Source organism: Lutra lutra, chromosome 11 (genome assembly GCF_902655055.1).
Source record: "Lutra lutra chromosome 11, mLutLut1.2, whole genome shotgun sequence".
In the NCBI taxonomy this organism is placed as follows: Eukaryota; Metazoa; Chordata; class Mammalia; order Carnivora; family Mustelidae; genus Lutra; species Lutra lutra.
The window spans coordinates 15,529,303-15,551,950 of NC_062288.1; the positions used below are offsets into that span (position 1 = coordinate 15,529,303).

The 22,648-nt window shown below is 39.7% G+C and overlaps 1 gene segment (V, D, J or C); it reads left to right on the forward strand.

Moving 5' to 3' along the window:
* The first annotated feature begins 268 nt into the window (after positions 1-268).
* The window catches only part of LOC125080857 (T cell receptor gamma constant 2-like), a 66,781-nt gene continuing 44,401 nt past the window's right edge, over positions 269-22,648 (forward strand). The window contains 3 exon segments of the C gene segment in view: positions 269-311; positions 408-733; positions 13,212-13,238. Of these exon segments, the coding sequence occupies positions 269-311; positions 408-733; positions 13,212-13,238 (396 nt within the window).

Here is a 22,648-nt window from a genome sequence, read left to right on the forward strand (position 1 = left end):
CCGGTGCTCTTGTTGCATTAACATTCCTCAGCGTTTCTCACCATCTTGACTATTGATGGTCCCTTACTGCCCCCCCTTTTGTTCAGACCTGTCCCCGCCCTCTGGCCTTTCCCTCCCTGCAGCCTCTCACCAGTACCTGCAGGTGTCTCAGGGAAGCAGAGACTCAGATCCTAATCTGCCCTCTGCCACCCACCCAGGCAATCTCCTCCCAACAGGTGCAGCTAAGAGGTCACCTGGGGTTTCTTTCCACCAGGTGGGAAGCAGAACCATGCTGGGTCCCCTTGCCATGCTGTGTGCTGTCCTGTTTCCCGGTAAGTCCTGACTTCTTTCCCGGCTCAGAGTACAGGGGACACCCTGAGGTTCCTGGCCATCACTTTCTCACAGCTGTCCCCCTCTCCCCCTAGGAGGCAGCAGAACAGGGCTCAAGCAGGATCAACCTGCTTTGTTGGTGGTACACTTGGGCAGTTCACCTTCCCTGCTTTGCCAAGTGGACACCTCAGTCAGCTACATCTACTGGTACCACCACCAGGAGGGTACGGCGTCCAAGAGGCTTCTCTACCTAGACATGTCCAGGTCCTATGTGCAATGGGATTTTGTCCTGAAAGTGGACAAAGTTGATGCCAAGAAGGGCAGGGATAGCTACAGCTGTACTCTGCCGGTGCTGAGGCTAGAGAGGAGTAGAGAAGAGTGATGGCGTGTGTACTACTGTGCTGCCTGGGAATACCACAGCCCTGTGCTCTGACCATGTCCCTGAGCAAAAAGATCTCTGTCTCCCAGGGCGCTCCATGCCTGGCACCTTCTACTGCCTCTGCGTCCCTGGGTTGCCCAGAGGTCACCCCTCAGCACCCTGGATTCTGGAGGATTTCCGCTGCTTGGGCCCACTGCATATAACCCCAGAGGCTAAAGAGCCTCTGGTGTGCAGACAGATGCAGACCCAGGGAGCTGTCAGTCTGGACGGACTTTCTTTCTTTCTTTCTTCTTTCCTTCCTTTTTTTTTTTTCTGAGAACAAAAATATTTAATATTTATTATTACTATCTTTGGAAAATACATTGACTTTTTAAAATTTTATTTTATTTTTTCAGTGTTCCAAGATTCATTGTTTATGCACCACACACCATGCTCCATGCAATACATGCCCTCCTTAATAGCCACCACAGGCTCACTCATCCAAACGAAATTGACAGAAAAACAATGTGGTAGGCCCATCCCCCAGAAGAGAAGCCAAAAGAACAAGAGGACAACCACCACAGGGTCCCCATAAAACTGTAGAACCCCAACACCAGGGGAAAACAATATATTAAGCTCCTGGTATTGCCCCCAAATCTCTATATTTCATAGATATAACTTTTCTTTTCTTTCTTTCTTCCTTTCTTTCTTTTAAATTCATTCTTACAATTCTTGTTCTTTTCATTTTTTTAACCTACCTACCATTACAACTAGAGGTTTAATACAACATATTCCATAATAACTCTTTAACTTGGACTTTCAAAAACATACATAAATCACCCATAGTAATGGATAATAAATTTGAGTAATAGTCAAAAATTTATCACTTGTGGTCAAATCTCTATAATGCTACTATTTTTGTTTGTTTTATGGACAACTTTTCCAAGAAAATTCCTAGGTTTACCAAAAAATTACACAGGAAGTACATAGAGTTTCAGTAAATCCTCATATATATGGAATCACACAGGCTGCATCCATTTTAGACTGGCTTCTTTCAATTAGCAATATGAATTTAGGATTCCTCCATGTCGTTTCATGGATTGATAGCTGACTTCTTATTGCTGAATAGTATTTAATGGTATGGATGTGCCACAGTTTGTTTATCTGTCACCTATTGAAGGACATCTTGGCTGCTGTCAGCTTCTGCTGATTTTTAATAAAGCTGCTATAAACATTCATGTGCACATTTTTGTATGGACATAGTTTTTTAAAGACATTTTTTATTTGAATTCAATTCAATAACATATAATGTATTATTGATTACAGATGTACAGGGCTGTGATTTATCAGTCTTATATAATACATAATGCCCATTACATCACATGCCCTCCTTAATGTCCATCACTCAGTTACCTCATCTCTCCACTTCCCTCCTCTCCAGCAATCCTCAATTTGTTTTCTATGATTAAGAGTCTCTTATGATTTGTCTCCCTCTCTGGTTTCATCTTGTTTTATTTTTTTTTTCTCTCTTCCTCTATGATCCTCAGTTTTGTTCCTAAATTCCACATATCAGTGAGATCATATATAAAATAAATAATTGATTTATTTTGCTTAGCATACATAATACCCTCTAGTTCCACCCATGTCATTTCAAATGGAAAGATTTCATTTTTTTTTAAATTTTTTATTTTTTTCAGCATAACAGTATTCATTATTTTTGCACCACACCCAGTGCTCCATGCAATCCGTGCCCTCTACAATACCCACCACCTGGTGCCCCCAACCTCCCACCCCCCACCCCTTCAAAATTCTCAGATCGTTTTTCAGAGTCCATAGTCTCTCATGGTTCACCTCCCCTTCCAATTTCCCTCAACTCCCTTCTCCTCTCCATCTCCCCTTGTCCTCCATGCTATTTGTTATGATCCACAAATAAGTGAAACCATATGATAATTGACTCTCTCTGCTTGACTTATTTCACTCAGCATAATCTCTTCCAGTCCCGTCCATGTTGCTACAAAACTTGGGGATTCATCCTTTCTTTCTTTCTTTTTTTTTTTTTTTTACACCTTTATAAACATATATTTTTATCCCCAGGGGTACAGGTCTGCGAATCGCCAGGTTTACACACTTCACAACACTCACCATAGCACATACCCTCCCCGATATCCATAAAGCCACCCCCTCTCCCAACCCCCTCCCCCCATCAACCCTCAGTTTGTTTTGTGAGATTAAGAGTCACTTATGGTTTGTCTCCCTCCCAATCCCATCTTGTTTCATTTACTCTTCTCCTACCCCCTCAACCCTCCATGTTGCATCTCCTCTCCCTCATATCAGGGAGATCATATGATAGTTGTCTTTCTCCGATTGACTTATTTCGCTAAGCATGATACCCTCTAGTTCCATCCACGTCGTCGCAAATGGCAAGATTTCATTTCTTTTGATGGCTGCATAGTATTCCACTGTGTATATATACCACATCTTCTTTATCCATTCGTCTGTTGATGGACATCTAGGTTCTTTCCATAGTTTGGCTATTGTAGACATTGCTGCTATAAACATTCGGGTGCACGTGCCCCTTCGGATCACTACGTTTGTATCTTTAGGGTAAATACCCAGCAGTGCAATTGCTGGGTCATAGGGTAGTTCTATTTTCAACATTTTGAGGAACCTCCATGCTGTTTTCCAGAGTGGTTGCACCAGCTTGCATTCCCACCAACAGTGTAGGAGGGTTCCCCTTTCTCCGCATCCTCGCCAGCATCTGTCATTTCCTGACTTGTTAATTTTAGCCATTCTGACTGGTGTGAGGTGATATCTCATGGTGGTTTTGATTTGTATTTCCCTGATGCCGAGTGATATGGAGCACTTTTTCATGTGTCTGTTGGCCATCTGGATGTCTTCTTTGCAGAAATGTCTGTTCATGTCCTCTGCCCATTTCTTGATTGGATTATTTGTTCTTTGGGTGTTGAGTTTGCTAAGTTCTTTATAGATTTTGGACACTAGCCCTTTATCTGATATGTCATTTGCAAATATCTTCTCCCATTCTGTCAGTTGTCTTTTGGTTTTGTTCACTGTTTCCTTTGCTGTGCAAAAGCTTTTGATCTTGATAAAATCCCAAAAGTTCATTTTTGCCCTTGCTTCCCTTGCCTTTGGTGATGTTCCTAGGAAGATGTTGCTGCGGCTGAGGTCGAAGAGGTTGCTGCCTGTGTTCTCCTCGAGGATTTTGATGGATTCCTTTCTCACATTGAGATCCTTCATCCATTTTGAGTCTATTTTCGTGTGTGGTGTAAGGAAATGATCCAATTTCATTTTTCTGCATGTGGCTGTCCAATTTTCCCAACACCATTTATTGAAGAGGCTGTCTTTGTTCCATTGGACATTCTTTCCTGCTTTGTCGAAGATGAGTTGACCATAGAGTTGAGGGTCCATTTCTGGGCTCTCTATTCTGTTCCATTGATCTATGTGTCTGTTTTTGTGCCAGTACCATGCTGTCTTGATGATGACAGCTTTGTAATAGAGCTTGAAGTCCAGAATTGTGATGCCACCAACTTTGGCTTTCTTTTTCAATATTGCTTTGGCTATTCGAGGTCTTTTCTGGTTCCATATAAATTTTAGGATTATTTGTTCCATTTCTTTGAAAAAAAATGGATGGTACTTTGATAGGAATTGCATTAAATGTGTAGATTGCTTTTGGTAGCATAGACATTTTCACAATATTTATTCTTCCAATCCAGGAGCATGGAACATTTTTCCATTTCTTTGTGTCTTCCTCAATTTCTTTCATGAGTACTTTATAGTTTTCTGAGTATAGATTCTTAGTCTCTTTGGTTAGGTTTATTCCTAGGTATCTTATAGTTTTGGGTGCAATTGTAAATGGGATGGACTCCTTAATTTCTCTTTCTTTTGTCTTGTTGTTGGTGTAAAGAAATGCAACTGATTTCTGTGCATTGATTTTATATCCTGACACTTTACTGAATTCCTGTACAAGTTCTAGCAGTTTTGGAGTGGAGTCTTTTGGGTTTTCCACATACAGTATCATATCATCTGCGAAGAGTGATAGTTTGACTTCTTCTTTGCTGATTTGGATGCCTTTAATTTCCTTTTGTTGTCTGATTGCTGAGGCTAGGACTTCTAGTACTATGTTGAATAGCAGTGGTGATAACGGACATCCCTGCCGTGTTCCTGACCTTAGCGGAAGCTTTCAGTTTTTCTCCATTGAGAATGATATTTGCAGTGGGTTTTTCATAGATGGCTTTGATAATATTGAGGTATGTGCCGTCTATCCCTACACTTTGAAGAGTTTTGATCAGGAAGGGATGCTGTACTTTGTCAAATGCTTTTTCAGCATCTGTGGAGAGTATCATATGGTTCTTGTTCTTTCTTTTATTAATGTGTTGTATCACATTGATTGATTTGCGGATGTTGAACCAACCTTGCAACCCTGGAATAAATCCCACATGGTCGTGGTGAATAATCCTTTTAATGTACTGTTGAATCCTATTGGCTAGTATTTTGGCGAGAATTTTTGCATCTGTGTTCATCAAGGATATTGGTCTGTAGTTCTCTTTTTTGTTGGGATCCTTGTCTGGTTTTGGGATCAAGGTGATGCTGGCCTCATAAAATGAGTTTGGAGTTTTCCTTCCATTTCTATTTTTTGGAACAGTTTCAGGAGAATAGGAATTAGTTCTTCTTTAAATGTTTGGTAGAATTCCCCCGGGAAGCCGTCTGGCCCTGGGCTTTTGTTTGTTTGGAGATTTTTGATGACTGTTTCAATCTCCTTACTGGTTATGGGTCTGTTCAGGCTTTCTATTTCTTCCTGGTTCAGTTGTGGTAGTTTATATGTCTCTAGGAATGCATCCATTTCTTCCAGATTGTCAAATTTGTTGGCGTAGAGTTGCTCATAGTATGTTCTTATAATTGTCTGTATTTCTTTGGTGTTCGTTGTGATCTCTCCTCTTTCATTCATGATTTTATTTATTGGGTCCTCTCTCTTTTCTTTTTGATAAGTCTGGCCAGGGGTTTATCAATCTTATTAATTCTTTCAAAGAACCAGCTCCTAGTTTCGTTGATTTGTTCTGTTGTTTTTTTGGTTTCTATTTCATTGATTTCTGCTCTGATCTTTATGATTTCTCTTCTCCTGCTGGGTTTAGGGTTTCTTTCTTGTTCTTTCTCCAGCTCCTTTAGGTGTAGGGTTAGGTTGTGTACCTGAGACCTTTCTTGTTTCTTGAGAAAGGCTTGTACCGCTATATATTTTCCTCTCAGGACTGCCTTTGTTGTGTCCCACAGATTCTGAACCGTTGTGTTTTCATTATCATTTGTTTCCATAAATTTTTTCAATTCTTCTTTGATTTCCTGGTTGACCCATTCATTCTTTAGAAGGATGCTGTTTAGTCTCCATGTATTTGGGTTCTTTCCAAATTTCCTCTTGTTATTGAGTTCTAGCTTTAGAGCATTGTGGTCTGAAAATATGCAGGGAATGATCCCAATCTTTTGATACCGGTTGAGACTTGATTTAGGACCAAGAATGTGATCTATTCTGGAGAATGTTCCATGTGCACTAGAGAAGAATGTGTATTCTGTTGCTTTGGGATGAAATGTTCTGAATATATCTGTGATGTCCATCTGGTCCAGTGTGTCATTTAAGGCCTTGATTTCCTTGTTGATCTTTTGCTTGGATGATCTGTCCATTTCAGTGAGGGGAGTGTTAAAATCCCCTACTATTATTGTATTCTTGTCGATGTGTTTCTTTGATTTTGTTATTAATTGGTTTATATAGTTGGCTGCTCCCACGTTAGGGGCATAGGTATTTAAAATTGTTAGATCTTCTTGTTGGACAGTTCCTTTGAGTATGATATAGTGTCCTTCCTCATCTCTTATTATAATCTTTGGCTTAAAATCTAATTGATCTGCTATAAGGATTGCCACTCCTGCTTTCTTCTGATGTCCATTAGCATGGTAAATTCTTTTCCACCCCCTCACTTTAAACCTGGAGGTGTCTTCGGGTGTAAGATGAGTTTCTTGTAGGCAACATATAGATGGTTTTTGTTTTTTTATCCATTCTGATACCCTGTGTCTTTTGATTGCGGCATTTAGCCCATTAACATTCAGGGTAAGTATTGAGAGATATGAATTTAGTGCCATTGTATTGCCTGTAAGGTGACTGTTATTGTATATTGTCTCTGTTTCTTTCTGATCTACTACTTTTAGGGTCTCTCTTTGCTTAGAGGACCCCTTTCAATATTTCCTGTAGAGCTGGTTTGGTATTTGCAAATTCTTTCAGTTTTTGTTTGTCCTGGAAGCTTTTAATCTCTCCGTCTATTTTCAATGATAGCCTAGCTGGATATAGTATTCTTGGCTGCATGTTTTTCTCATTTAGTACTCTGAATATATCATGCCAGCTCTTTCTGGCCTGCCAGGTCTCTGTGGATAAGTCTGCTGCCAATCTAATATTTTTACCATTGTACGTTACAGACTTCTTTTCCCGGGCTGCTTTCAGGATCTTTTCTTTGTCACTAAGACTTGTCAATTTTACTATTAGGTGACGGGGTGTAGACCTATTCTTATTGATTTTGAGGGGGGTTCTCTGAACCTCCTGGATTTTGATGCTTGTTCCCTTTGCCATATTGGGGAAATTCTCTCCAATAATTCTCTCCAATATACCTTCTGCTCCCCTCTCTGTTTCCTCTTCTTCTGGAATCCCAATTATTCTAATGTTGTTTCGTCTTATGGTGTCACTTATCTCTCGAATTCTCCCCTCGTGGTCCAGTAGCTGTTTGTCCCTCTTTTGCTCAGCTTCTTTATTCTCTGTCATTTGGTCTTCTATATCGCTAATTCTTTCTTCTGCCTCATTTATCCTAGCAGTGAGAGCCTCCATTTTTGATTGCACCTCATTAATAGCTTTTTTGATTTCAACTTGGTTAGATTTTAGTTCTTTTATTTCTCCAGAAAGGGCTTTTATATCTCCTGAGAGGGTTGCTTTAATATCTTCCATGCCTTTTTCAAGCCCGGCTAGAACCTTGAGAATCATCATTCTGAACTCTATATCTGACATATTACCAATGTCTGTATTGATTAGGTCCCTAGCCTTTGGTATTGCCTCTTGTTCTTTTTTTGTTGTGAATTTTTCCGCCTTGTCATTTTGTCCAGATAAGAGTTTATGAAGGAGCAAGTAAAATACTAAAAGGGTGGCAACAACCCCAGGAAAATATGCTTTAGCCAAATCAGAAGAGATCCTGAATTGTGAGGGGGGAGAAAGGGGATAAAAAGGGGTTCAGAAAGAAAGAAAAAAAAAACTATTAAAAAAAAGAAAGCCGATAAAGAAAAAATATAAAAAGAGGAAAAAAATATATATATATATTAGATAAACTATTTAAAAAACGTTAAAAAAAGAAAACGGTAAAAGTTAAAAAAAAATTGAGCAGAAGAAGAGAAAAAGAAAAAAAAATTGAAAAAGAAAAAAAAATTAAATTAACTGCAAGGCTAAAAAATCATGGGGAGAAAGCCATGAGTTCCGTGCTTTGCTTTCTTCTCCTCTGGAATTCCGCCGTTCTCCTTGGTAGGTGAACTTGGTCCTGGCTGGGTTTCCCATAGATCTTCTGGGGGAGGGGCCTGTTGTAGTGATTCTCAAGCGTCTTTGCCCCAGGCGGAGTTGCACCGCCCTTGCCCGGGGCCGCGCTGAGTCATCCGCTCGGGTTCGCTTTCGGGAGCTTTTGTTCCCTGAGCGCTTTCCGTAGAGTCTGGAGGACGGGAATGAAGATGGCGGCCTCCCGGTCTCCGGCCCGGAGGAGCCGAGAGCCCGGGGCCCCACTCCTCAGTGCGCCCTCAGAGAACAGCGCCAAATGACTACCGTCACCCTGGCCTCCGGCCGCGCTCCGAGCTGACCGAGCCTGCGACCGGTTCACGGCAACCCTGAGCTGAGAGTCACTCCTCGGCTCTGTCTCTGCAGCCGGCTTCCCCGTTCTAATACCGGTAAGCTCTGCGACACTGAGACACCCCCGATCCTTCTGCGACCCTGCGGGACCTGAGGCCGCGCTTACCCCGCCTGGGCTTCACCCCAGTTAAGCCTCTGGAGCAATGTCCCTCCGCGGAACAGACTTTTAAAAGTCCTGATTTTGCTCCGTTGCTCCGCCGCTCGCCGGGAGCCGGCCCCTCCCCCCGCGGTCCATCTTCCCGTCGCTTTGGATTCACTTCTCCGCCAGTCCTACCTTGCAGAAAGTGGTTGATTTTCTGTTTCTGGAATTGCTGTTCTTCTTCTCTTCAATCTCCTGTTGGATTTGTAGGTGTTTGCAATCTTTAGATAAGCTATTTAGCTGATCTTCCGCTACCCGAAGTAGTCTCAGCCTGCTACTTCTCCGCCATCTTGACTCCTCCCCCCGAAAGATTTCATTTTTGATGACTTTGTAATATTCCACTACATGTATTTATATGTATATGTATTTATTTATATCATATATTTATATGATAAATATATCATATATAGCATATCTTCTGCCACATATAATATTCATACATTATTTCCCCACATCTTCTTTATCCATTTATCTATCCATGGACATCTGGACTCTTTCCATACTTTGGCTACTGTGGACACTGCTGCTAATATTACCTCATATTGGGGTGCAGGTGCCCTTTGGTCACTACATTTGTATCTTTGGGATAAATATCCAGAAGTGCAAAGGCTTGATTTTAGGGTAGCTCTATTTTCAACTTCTTGAGAAACCTCCATACTGTTTTCCAGAGTGCTTGCACCAGCTTGCATTCCCACCAACAATGAGGGAGGATTCCCCTTTCTCCGCATCCTCACCAACATCTTTTATTTCCTGACATGTAGATTTTAGCCATTCTGACTGTGTGAAGTGGTATCACACTATGATTTTGATTTGTATTTCCCTGATGTCAAGTGATGTTGAGCATTTTCTCATGTATTTGTTAGTCACTTGGATGTCTTTTTAGGAGAAATGCTTGTTCATGTCTTCTGCCCATTTCTTGAATGGATTATTTGTTCTTTGGGTGTTGAGTTTGATAAGTTCTTCATAGACTTTGGATACTAGCGCTTTATCTGATATACCATTTACAAATATTTTCTTTTGATCTATTGGTTGTCTTTTGGTTTTGTTGACTACTTCCTTTGCAGTCCAAAAGCTATTTACCTTGGAGGAACTTTTCTAAAGATTGTTCAGGACAGCATTTCTGAAGCATTTGGGGGAGAATCTGTGCTGTTCAATGCAGTAACCATGAGCCATTCATCATATGTGGCTAGCAAGCACTAGTTCAAGCTAAGATAGGCTCCTTATGTGACATACAAGTCATATTATGGAGACTATAAAATAAGATGAAATATCTCCTATGTAATTTCTATATTAATTACCATTGAAACTCTACTTTGGATATCCACAGTAAATAAAAATAATCCTAGAATTTTATTTGTTTAACTTTTTTAAAAGTGGAACAGTTAGAAAATGTGTCTCCAATTGTGACTTATATTAATTTCTACTGAGTAGAGCTATGACACTGGTGATTGAAGATTCTGGCCAGAACCAATGAAGAATGTAGGAATAAAATATTGTGTAAATCATTCCAGAGAGAGATTTACCATAGAATGACTAAAAGCTGGGGAAGATTGGAAGTCACCTCCTGATTCTAATTTCTAAGTTGCTGCCCCACCCACTGCTAGTTACTTTTCAATGGAGAGTCAGTGAGCAGAAATACAGCAAATATAGGGCTAACTTCTCAGCACCCTATGCACTGATATGCCTGGCATTCAATGCCTGTTGGGGGACATGATCCTCAGGCAGGTTGATGCACCGAACCTAGATGAGACCGGGGCCCTCAGCCCTCCCTTTCTTGAATGCTACTCCATCTGGGATTTTGTGACCAGGTTCCCTGGACCTCTGTTCTCTCCTCTGTAAATGAGTTGATTCAACTGCCACAATTATGGAACCAATTTCTTTAACAAAGAAAAAAATCCCAAAAAGATATCCCTATGTTTACTAACTTCTTATAAAGTTAGTCAACTTCTTGAGAAGAAAGAAAGAAAAGAAAAGGAAAGAAAAAAAAAAGAAAAGGAAAGAAAAGGAAAAGAAAAGAAAAGCTATATTACTGATCTTCCAGCCCCCAATAGGAAAACACTTGCTGCCATATGTTGGGAAGAAGAAAAAGCTCTCTGAGGAGGTCTAAGCTGAATTAAATGCATTTTCAAGTGAAAATTCAAATTTTATGTACAACTTAATAGTATTCATAAACATGATTATTGAAAGGAAAGTCCAAATCATCTATAGGAAATTGATTCCACAGGATCATTAACTCCTCCTCTGTCTCCCTGAATTTTTGTTTTTGCAGTATGAGAGTTTATATTTAACACATGCTTGACTGTGAAAAAGCCCAACACCCTTACTTTCTACTGAAACCGGGGTCAAGACTAAAATCTCCAGCATGTGCAGGAAGGAGGGGAGGAGGAAGGGCAGAAATTTACCTTTGCTCTGTTTTGAAGGTGTTCCTTCATTTGTCTTTCTCATGTCCTAATACAAATGAACACTTTCCTCTCAGTGCCTTATTCCACAGAGGGGTGGAATCTGATTTAATAGAGAAATTAGCTAAATATGAAGACACTGTCATGAAAAGTCATCCCAGGTCAATGTAAATCTCAGTTTTCAACATGCGTCCATAGTGCCTTTGTGTTACAGACCGAGAGGACAGTGGTCTTGTGCATGGAGAAAAAAACCCTTGTGTGGAAAGAACAAGTAATATTTGGAATCCTTCTCCTTGTGAATAAGGTGAACTTCACCAAGGACACTTTGGCCACACACAGTAAAGCTAAATCAGCCAGCCACCAACCAGCCCTCTTGTCCTAAGTAAATGATTGCTAATTAAATGGTTATTTAAATGGGTGATTCTAACAACACTGAAAACATCTTGTTAGAATGAACAGGACCAGTTGATGTCTGTTAAAGTGAGATTGACATTCTGACTATGAGAGGGGGCTCATATTACCTCATGGGCTGGAGATTTTGCATAGATGGATTGTTGAAATATCCTAATGATTTGGTCTCAACTCATTTATTTCATTTCTGAGGTGGGTGAGACACAATGATTTTGACAAATAGAAGGAACATTATATTATGAAATTAATGTTGAATAGTGTCTAAGAATATCTCATAAAACCATAGTTTCCATAGTTCTATTATCCATTCCCAACTGATCGCACACACTAGTACTGTGGAAAAAATCATGTCTGTTACATCAGAGTCATCTTCTAAAAATCACAATTCTGAAAATTTCTGGGCACATTTGAAAATCTATGCTGTTTTACGCTGTGTGGTCTTCACGTTCCACCCCCAGAATGGGTTCAGGAACACAGTCTTGGTTAGAGGAAAAGGCACAACTTGGAGAGGTCACTTCTAAACATTGGGAACAGGAGAGTTTTTACTATGTCACTTCCATACCCTTATTGTCTCTTAGAAAATCTTTATGACTTTTGATTTTTATCTTAAAATTTATTTGAAAGAATTCACATGTTACCTCATATTAAAAAACATGGATATTATTGAGCATGTAGATACACCCTGTGAAATCTGATTGTTATAAATTTGTGTAATAGTTTGTCTTGGCCATTTTTTTCCCCTCTTCTCCATCAGCCTTTGTTTTATTTATTAACCAAAAATCCTGATTTCTCTGCTGATTCCTGATGACTCTATCTGCCAAGTTAGAGACAAGTTTCATCCTTGGAGAGCTCAGAGTAGTTTCTTGGGTTGAGTGTGTCTTTTCCCCAGTGAAGGACAGATACCAAGTACTACAGAGAGGGCCATAAATACTTAGTCTTCCTATTTACACTACAGTATGATTTCCTTGGTTTCTTTACATCTCTTGTGACCACATGCGGATACGGAAATGAGATAATCTCAAACAGAGTTGCACAGTATCAAAGTTTTGTTCAATTAAGTTGTTTGGCACTTTGATTGCCTGAAAACGTGATCTGCTACCTCTCCCAGAAAGTTGCTAGAAAATCAGACTCCTGTGTTCATCTAGAGACAGAGAAGAAGGACTTAGTGCGCCCCCTACTGTAGGGACACAGATTTCTTCCCTAGGCAAAGAACAAGCATGGATGCTGACGGACACAAAGGGTGGAATCTGTGAAATCTTCTGTTTCCTCCTCAGGATCAATGCTCCACTTTTCTCCTCATTGCTCTTTACCCCAGGAACCAAACCCCTGTAGATCACACTCATGGGAATCTTTGTCCTGGTTTCTAATGGAAATTTGGCCAACAGAAACTGAAGCTCAAAGAACAATAAACTGAAAAAAGCATTTCTTCTCGGGCACTAGATTTCCAAGCTTGGAGATCCAGGGCCCTGGGAAAAAAAGAAATAAATTTCTCCCGTGGGTTGACTGGTATAAAAGCGAATGACCTCCTACATGTACTTCTTGTTTCTTGAGCATGGACCTCTGGGTATGGTGGGAGCTGCCCCCACATCCCAGTCTCTTGCTGATGCTTCCAAGGTACTCCCAAACAGCAACCAGAGAATAAGGAAAACCATCCATGCAATCCCTGAGGGTCCACCTCGTAATGGTCAGGGCACAGTAAAAAGAGGTCGTTGTCTATGTGGAGATGCAAAAAATGAAGTCAAGCAGAAATTCATATATGTGAGTTATATTTACCCCCCCAAAATAAAAAAAAAGTTTCAGAGTTGAGAAATTTAATCTAATTCCTTTCATTCCACTTTCCATAGGACCACTCTAACAGAACAGGATGTGCTCTGTTCCTTCAGGAACAAAACAGGAAACTGGACAAGTGTTGAGAAATGGTCAGTAAATTTTGTGCTTTTCTAGTTAATTAACTTAGCAGAGGGGAACATGCAGATTATTTTTTATGTTTTTATTGTTCTGGTATATCAGGGATCTCAGGTATTTGTCAAGTTATTAAATCATCATCATCTAAGTTGAATAAAATAAAGATATCTCTGTTGACAAATGGTTATAGGGCTTTATGAACCAGTATTATGATGAATCCAGTTCTGTGTTTTTCATATTCTTTAATAAAATAAGCCAAGGTACAGTAGTGAAACAATCCTAACTCTCAAGAAAAAAAAAAAGAGACAGAGAGAGAGATCTTCTTTTTTAAATTTTACTTTATTTTTTCAGTGTTCCAAGATTCATTGTGTATGTACCATACCTAGTGCTCCATGCAATATATACCCTCCTTAATACCCACCACTAGGCTCATCAATCCTCCCACCCCCGCCCCTCAAAACTCTGTTTGTTTATCAGAGTCAGTAGTCTCTTATCGTTCATTTCCCTCTCCGATTTACCCCATATCAGTTTTCCTTCCCTTCTCCTAATGTCATCCTTTATTCATTATGCTTCACAAGTAAGTGAAACTGAATAATTGACTTTCTCTGCTTGACTTATTTCACTCAGCATAATCTCCTCTAGTCCTGTGCATGTTGATACAAAAGTTGGGTGTTTAGCCTTTCTGATGGCTGAGTAATATTCCATTGTATATATGGACCACATCTCCCCCCTTCCCCAGGGGATTCTTTTTTTAAATTTTTTTTTATTGCCAGTCAAATCTTTATTACTTAAATTTTTAATGTAAACTTATTGAAAGTGCTCTTTTTTTAATTTTATTTTTTATAAACATATATTTTTATCCCCAAGGGTACAGGTCTGTGAATCGCAGGTTTACACACTTCACAGCACTCACCATAGCACATACCCTCCCCAATATCCATAACCCCACCCCCCTCTCCCAACCCCCCTCCCCCCATCAACCCTCAGTTTGTTTTGTGAGATTAAGAGTCACTTATGGTTTGTCTCCCTCCCAATCCCATCTTGTTTCATTTATTCTTCTCCTACCCCCTCAACCCCCCATGTTGCATCTCCTCTCCCTCATATCAGGGAGATCATATGATAGTTGTCTTTCTCCGATTGACTTATTTCGCTAAGCATGATACCCTCTAGTTCCATCCACGTCGTCGCAAATGGCAAGATTTCATTTCTTTTGATGGCTGCATAGTATACCACTGTGTATATATACCACATCTTCTTTATCCATTCGTCTGTTGATGGACATCTAGGTTCTTTCCATAGTTTGGCTATTGTAGACATTGCTGCTATAAACATTCGGGTGCACGTGCCCCTTCGGATCACTACGTTTGTATCTTTAGGGTAAATACCCAGCAGTGCAATTGCTGGGTCATAGGGTAGTTCTATTTTCAACATTTTGAGGAACCTCCATGCTGTTTTCCAGAGTGGTTGCACCAGCTTGCATTCCCACCAACAGTGTAGGAGGGTTCCCCTTTCTCCGCATCCTAGCCAGCATCTGTCATTTCCTGATTTCTTAATTTTAGCCATTCTGACTGGTGTGAGGTGATATCTCATGGTGGTTTTGATTTGTATTTCCCTGATGCCGAGTGATATGGAGCACTTTTTCATGTGTCTGTTGGCCATCTGGATGTCTTCTTTGCAGAAATGTCTGTTCATGTCCTCTGCCCATTTCTTGATTGGATTATTTGTTCTTTGGGTGTTGAGTTTGCTAAGTTCTTTATAGATTTTGGACACTAGCCCTTTATCTGATATGTCATTTGCAAATATCTTCTCCCATTCTGTCAGTTGTCTTTTGGTTTTGTTCACTGTTTCCTTTGCTGTGCAAAAGCTTTTGATCTTGATAAAATCCCAATAGTTCATTTTTGCCCTTGCTTCCCTTGCCTTTGGTGATGTTCCTAGGAAGATGTTGCTGCGGCTGAGGTTGAAGAGGTTGCTGCCTGTGTTCTCCTCAAGGATTTTGATGGATTCCTTTCTCACATTGAGATCCTTCATCCATTTTGAGTCTATTTTCGTGTGTGGTGTAAGGAAATGATCCAATTTCATTTTTCTGATGTGGCTGTCCAATTTTCCCAACACCATTTATTGAAGAGGCTGTCTTTGTTCCATTGGACATTCTTTCCTGCTTTGTCGAAGATGAGTTGACCATAGAGTTGAGGGTCTATTTCTGGGCTCTCTATTCTGTTCCATTGATCTATGTGTCTGTTTTTGTGCCAGTACCATGCTGTCTTGATGATGACAGCTTTGTAATAGAGCTTCAAGTCCGGAATTGTGATGCCACCAACTTTGGCTTTCTTTTTCAATATTCCTTTGGCTATTCGAGGCCTTTTCTGGTTCCATATGAACTTTAGGATTATTTGTTCCATTTCTTTGAAAAAAATGGATGGTACTTTGATAGGAATTGCATTAAATGTGTAGATTGCTTTAGGTAGCATAGACATTTTCACAATATTTATTCTGCCAATCCAGGAGCATGGAACATTTTTCCATTTCTTTGTGTCTTCCTCCATTTCTTTCATGAGTACTTTATAGTTTTCTGAGTATAGATTCTTAGTCTCTTTGGTTAGGTTTATTCCTAGGTATCTTATGGTTTTGGGTGCAATTGTAAATGGGATGGACTCCTTAATTTCTCTTTCTTCTGTCTTGTTGTTGGTGTAGAGAAATGCAGCTGATTTCTGTGCATTGATTTTATATCCTGACACTTGACTGAATTCCTGGACAAGTTCTAGCAGTTTTGGAGTGGAGTCTTTTGGGTTTTCCACATACAGTATCATATCATCTGCGAAGAGTGATAGTTTGACTTCTTCTTTGCTGACTTGGATGCCTTTAATTTCCTTTTGTTGTCTGATTGCTGAGGCTAGGACTTCTAGTACTATGTTGAATAGCAGTGGTGATAACGGACATCCCTGCCGTGTTCCTGACCTTAGCGGAAAAGCTTTCAGTTTTTCTCCATTGAGAATGATATTTGCGGTGGGTTTTTCATAGATGGCTTTGATAATATTGAGGTATGTGCCGTCTATCCCTACACTTTGAAGAGTTTTGATCAGGAAGGGATGCTGTACTTTGTCAAATGCTTTTTCAGCATCTGTGGAGAGTATCATATGGTTCTTGTTCTTTCTTTTATTAATGTGTTGTATCACATTGATTGATTTGCGGATGTTGAACCAACCTTGCAGCCCTGGAATAAATCCCACTTGGTCGTGGTGAATAATCCTTTTAATGTACTGTTGAATCCTATTGGCTAGTATTTTGGCGAGAATTTTTGCATCTGTGTTCATCAAGGATATTGGTCTGTAGTTCTCTTTTTTGATGGGATCTTTGTCTGGTTTGGGGATCAAGGTGATGCTGGCCTCATAAAATGAGTTTGGAAGTTTTCCTTCTATTTCTATTTTTTGGAACAGTTTCAGGAGAATAGGAATTAGTTCTTCTTTAAATGTTTGGTAGAATTCCCCCAGGAAGCCATCTGGCCCCGGGCTTTTGTTTGTTTGGAGATTTTTGATGACTGTTTCAATCTCCTTACTGGTTATGGGTCTGTTCAGGCTTTCTATTTCTTCCTGGTTCAGTTGTGGTAGTTTATATGTCTCTAGGAATGCATCCATTTCTTCCAGATTGTCAAATTTGTTGGCGTAGAGTTGCTCATAGTATGTTCTTATAATTGTCTGTATTTCTTTGGTGTTCGTTGTGATCTCTCCTCTTTCATTCATGATTTTATTTATTGGGTCCTCTCTCTTTTCTTTTTGATAAGTCTGGCCAGGGGTTTATCAATCTTATTAATTCTTTCAAAGAACCAGCTCCTAGTTTCGTTGATTTGTTCTATTGTTTTTTTTGGTTTCTATTTCATTGATTTCTGCTCTGATCTTTATGATTTCTCTTCTCCTGCTGGGTTTAGGGTTTCTTTCTTGTTCTTTCTCCAGCTCCTTTAGGTGTAGGGTTAGGTTGTGTACCTGAGACCTTTCTTGTTTCTTGAGAAAGGCTTGTACCGCTATATATTTTCCTCTCAGGACTGCCTTTGTTGTGTCCCACAGATTCTGAACCGTTGTGTTTTCATTATCATTTGTTTCCATGAATTTTTTCAATTCTTCTTTAATTTCCTGGTTGACCCATTCATTCTTTAGAAGGATGCTGTTTAGTCTCCATGTATTTGGGTTCTTTCCAAATTTCCTCTTGTGATTGAGTTCTAGCTTCAGAGCATTGTGGTCTGAAATAATGCAGGGAATGATCCCAATCTTTTGATACCGGTTGAGACTTGATTTAGGACCAAGAATGTGATCTATTCTGGAGAATGTTCCATGTGCACTAGAGAAGAATGTGTATTCTGTTGCTTTGGGATGAAATGTTCTGAATATATCTGTGATGTCCATCTGGTCCAGTGTGTCATTTAAGGCCTTGATTTCCTTGTTGATCTTTTGCTTGGATGATCTGTCCATTTCAGTGAGGGGAGTGTTAAAATCCCCTACTATTATTGTATTCTTGTCGATGTGTTTCTTTGATTTTGTTATTAATTGGTTTATATAGTTGGCTGCTCCCACGTTAGGGGCATAGATATTTAAAATTGTTAGATCTTCTTGTTGGACAGTTCCTTTGAGTATGATATAGTGTCCTTCCTCATCTCTTATTATAATCTTTGGCTTAAAATCTAATTGATCTGCTATAAGGATTGCCACTCCTGCTTTCTTCTGATGTCCATTAGCATGGTAAATTCTTTTCCACCCCCTCACTTTAAACCTGGAGGTGTCTTCGGGTTTAAGATGAGTTTCTTGTAGGCAACATATAGATGGGTTTTATTTTTTTATCCATTCTGATATCCTGTGTCTTTTGATTGGGGCATTTATCCCATTAACATTCAGGGTAAGTATTGAGAGATATGAATTTAGTGCCATTGTATTGCCTGTAAGGTGACTGGTATTGTATATTGTCTCTGTTTCTTTCTGATATACTACTTTTAGGGTCTCTCTTTGCTTAGAGGACCCCTTTCAATATTTCCTGTAGAGCTGGTTTGGTGTTTGCAAATTCTTTCAGTTTTTGTTTGTCCTGGAAGCTTTTAATCTCTCCTTCTATTTTCAATGATAGCCTAGCTGGATATAGTGTTCTTGGCTGCATGTTTTTCTCATTTAGTACTCTGAATATATCATGCCAGCTCTTTCTGGCCTGCCAGGTCTTTGTGGATAAGTCTGCTGCCAATCTAATATTTTTACTATTGTAACTTACAGACTTCTTTTCCCGGGCTGCTTTCAGGATCTTTTCTTTGTCACTAAGACTTGTAAATTTTACTATTAGGTGACGGGGTGTGGACCTATTCTTATTGATTTTGAGGGGGGTTCTCTGAACCCCTTGGATTTTGATGCTTGTTCCCTTTGCCATATTGGGGAAATTCTCTCCAATAATTCTCTCCAACATACCTTCTGCTCCCCTCTCTGTTTCCTCTTCTTCTGGAATCCCAATTATTCTAATGTTGTTTCGTCTTATGGTGTCACTTATCTCTCGAATTCTCCCCTCGTGGTCCAGTAGCTGTTTGTCCCTCTTTTGCTCGGCCTCTTTATTCTCTGTCATTTTGTCTTCTATATCGCTAATTCTTTCTTCTGCCTCATTTATCCTAGCAGTGAGAGCCTTTCAGATAGTGGTTGATTTTCTGTTTCTAGAATTGCTGTTCTTCTTCTCTTCAATCTCCCGTTGGATTTGTAGGTGTTTGCAATCTTTAGATAAGCTATTTAGCTGATCTCCCGCTACCTGAAGTAGTCTCAGCTGCTACTTCTCTGCCATCTTGACTCCTCCTTCTCCCCTCTTTTTTTAAATTAAAAAAAAATTTATTAACATATAATGTATTATTAGCCCCAGGGGTACAGGTCTGTGAATTGCCAGGTTTACACACTTCACTGCACTCAAAATAGCACATACCCTCCTCAGTGTCCATAACCCAACCACCCTCTCCCTACCCTCCTCCCACCACCAACCCAGTTTGTTTTGTGAGAGTAAGAGTCTCTTATGGTTGTCTCCCTACCAATCCTATCTTGTTTCATTTTTTCCTTCCCTAGCCCCCAAGTCCCTCACGTTGCCTCTCAAATTCTTCACATCAGGGAGATCATATGATAATTTTCTTTCTCTGATTGACTTACTTCACTCAGCATAATACCCTCTAGTTCCATCCACATCATTGTAAATGGCAAGATTTGATTTCTTTTGATGGCTGCATAGTATTCAATTGTATTTATACATTCCACATCTTCTTTATCCATTCATCCATTGATGGACATCTAGATTCTTGCCATAGTTTGGCTATTGTGAACATTGCTGCTATAAACATTGTATGTGCATGCCCCTTTGGATCACTACATTTGTATCTTTTTTTTTTTTTAAGATTTTTATTTATTTATTTGACAGAGAGAGATCACAAGTAGACAGAGAGGCAGGCAGAGAGAGAGAGAGAGGGAAGCAGGTTCCCTGCTGAGCAGAGAGCCCGATGCGGGACTCGATCCCAGGACCCCGAGATCATGACCTGAGCCGAAGGCAGTGGCTTAACCCACTGCGCCACCCAGGCGCCCTACATTTGTATCTTTACAGTAATTACCGAGTAGTGCAATTTCTGGGTCATTGGGTAGCTCTATTTTTCAGCTTTTTGAGGAACCTCCATGCCTTTTTCCAGAGAGGTTGCACGAGCTTGTATTCCCACCAACAGTGTAGGAGGGTTCCCCTTTCTCCGCATCCTCGCCAGCATCTGTCATTTCCTGACTTGTTAATTTTAGCCATTCTAACTGGCATGAGGTGGTATCTCATTGTGGTTTTGATTTGTATTTCCCTGATCCAAGTGATGTGGAAGATTTTTTCATGTGTCTGTTGGCCATCTGGAAGTCTTCTTTGCAGAAATGTCTCTTCATGTCCTCTGCCCATTTCTTGATTGGATTATTTGTTCTTTGGGTGTTGAGTTTGATAAATCCCTTATAGATTTGGATCTAGCCCTTTATCTGATATGTTGTTTGCAAACATCTTCTCCCATTCTGTCTGTTGTCTTTTGGTTTTGTTGACAGTTTCCTTTGCTGTGCAAAAGCTTTTGATCTTGATGAAGTCCCAATATTTCATTTTTGCCCTTGCTTCCCTTGCTTTTGGTGATGTTTCTAGGAAGAATTTGCTGTGGCTGAGGTCGAAGAGGTTACTGCCTGTGTTCTCCTCAAGAATTTTGATGGATTACTTTCTTACATTGAGGTCTTTTACCCATTTTGAGTATATTTTTGTGTCTGGTATAAGGAAAAGGTCCAGTTTTATTTTTCTGCACATGGCTGTCCGATTATCCCAACACCATTTGTTGAAGAGGCTGTCTTTTTTCCATTGGACATTCTTTCCTGCTTTGTCAAAGATTAGTTGACCATAGAGTTGAAGGTCTATTTCTGGGCTCTCTTTTCTGTTCTGCTGATCTATGTGTCTGTTTTTGTGCCAGTACCATACTGTCTTGATGATGACAGCTTTGCAATAGAACTTGAAGTCCGGAATTGTGATGCCACCAACTTTGGCTTTCTTTTTCAACTTTCCTCTGGCTATTCAAAGTCTTTTCTAGTTCCATATAAATTGTAGGATTATTTGTTCCATTTCTTTGAAAACAACTGATGGGATTTTGATAGAGGTTGCAGTAAACATGTAGATTGCTTTAGGTAGCATAGACATTTTCACAATATTTCTTCTTCCAATCCAGGAGCATGGAACATTTTTCCATTTCTTTGTGTCTTTCTCAATTTCTTTCATGAGTACTTTATTGTTTTCTGAGTATAGATTCCTTGCCTCTTTGGTTAGGTTTATTCCTAGGAATCTTATGGTTTGGGGTGCAATTGTAAATGGGATGGACTCCATAATTTCTCTTTCTTCTGTCTTGTTGTTGGTGTATAGAAATGCAACTGATTTCTGTGGATTGATTTTATATCCTGACATTTTACTGAATTCCTGTATAAGTTCTAGGAAATTTGGAGTGGAGTCTTTTGGGTTTTCCACATAAAGTATCATATCATCTTCAAAGACTGGGAGTTTGACTTCTTCTTTGCCAATTTGGATGCCTTTAATTTCTTTTTATTGTCTGATTGCTGAGGCTAGGACTTCTAGTACTATGTTGAATAGTAGTGGTGATAATGGACATCCCTGCCGTGTTCCTGACCTTAACAGAAAAGCTCAGTTTTTCTCCATTGAGGATGATATTCACTGTGGGTTTTTCATAGATGGCTTTGATGATATTGAGGTAAGTACCCTCTATCCCTACACTTTGAAGAATTTTGATCAGGAAAGGATGCTGTACTTTGTTTCAGCATCTATTGGGAGTATCTTATTGTTCTTATTCTTTCTTTTATTAATGTATTGTATCACATTGATTTGTGGATGTTGAACCAACCCTGCAGCCGAAGAATAAATCCCACTTGTTCATGGTGAATAATCCTTTTAATGTACTGTTGGATCCTACTGGCTACTATTTTGGTGAGAATTTATGCATCTGTGTTCATCAAAGTTATTGGTCTGTCATTCTCTTTTTTGATGGGGTCTTTGGTTTTGGGATCAAGATAATGCTGGCCTCATAAAATGAGTTTGGAAGTTTTCATTCCATTTCTAATTTTTGGAACAGTTCCAGGAGAATAGGAGTTAATTCTTCTTTAAATGCTTGGTAGACAAAGAGAGACCCTAAAAGTAGTATATCAGAAAGAAACAGAGACAATATACAATACCAGTCACCTTACAGGCAATACAATGGCACTAAATTCATATCTCTCAATACTTACCCTGAATGTTAATGGGATAAATGCCCCAATCAAAAGACACAGGATATCAGAATGGATAAAAAAATAAAACCCATCTATATGTTGCCTACAAGAAACTCATCTTAAACCCGAAGACACCTCCAGGTTTAAAGTGAGGGGGTGGAAAAGAATTTACCATGCTAATGGACATCAGAAGAAAGCAGGAGTGGCAATCCTTATAGCAGATCAATTAGATTTTAAGCCAAAGACTATAATAAGAGATGAGGAAGGACACTATATCATACTCAAAGGAACTGTCCAACAAGAAGATCTAACAATTTTAAATATCTATGCCCCTAACGTGGGAGCAGCCAACTATATAAACCAATTAATAACAAAATCAAAGAAACACATCGACAAGAATACAATAATAGTAGGGGATTTTAACACTCCCCTCACTGA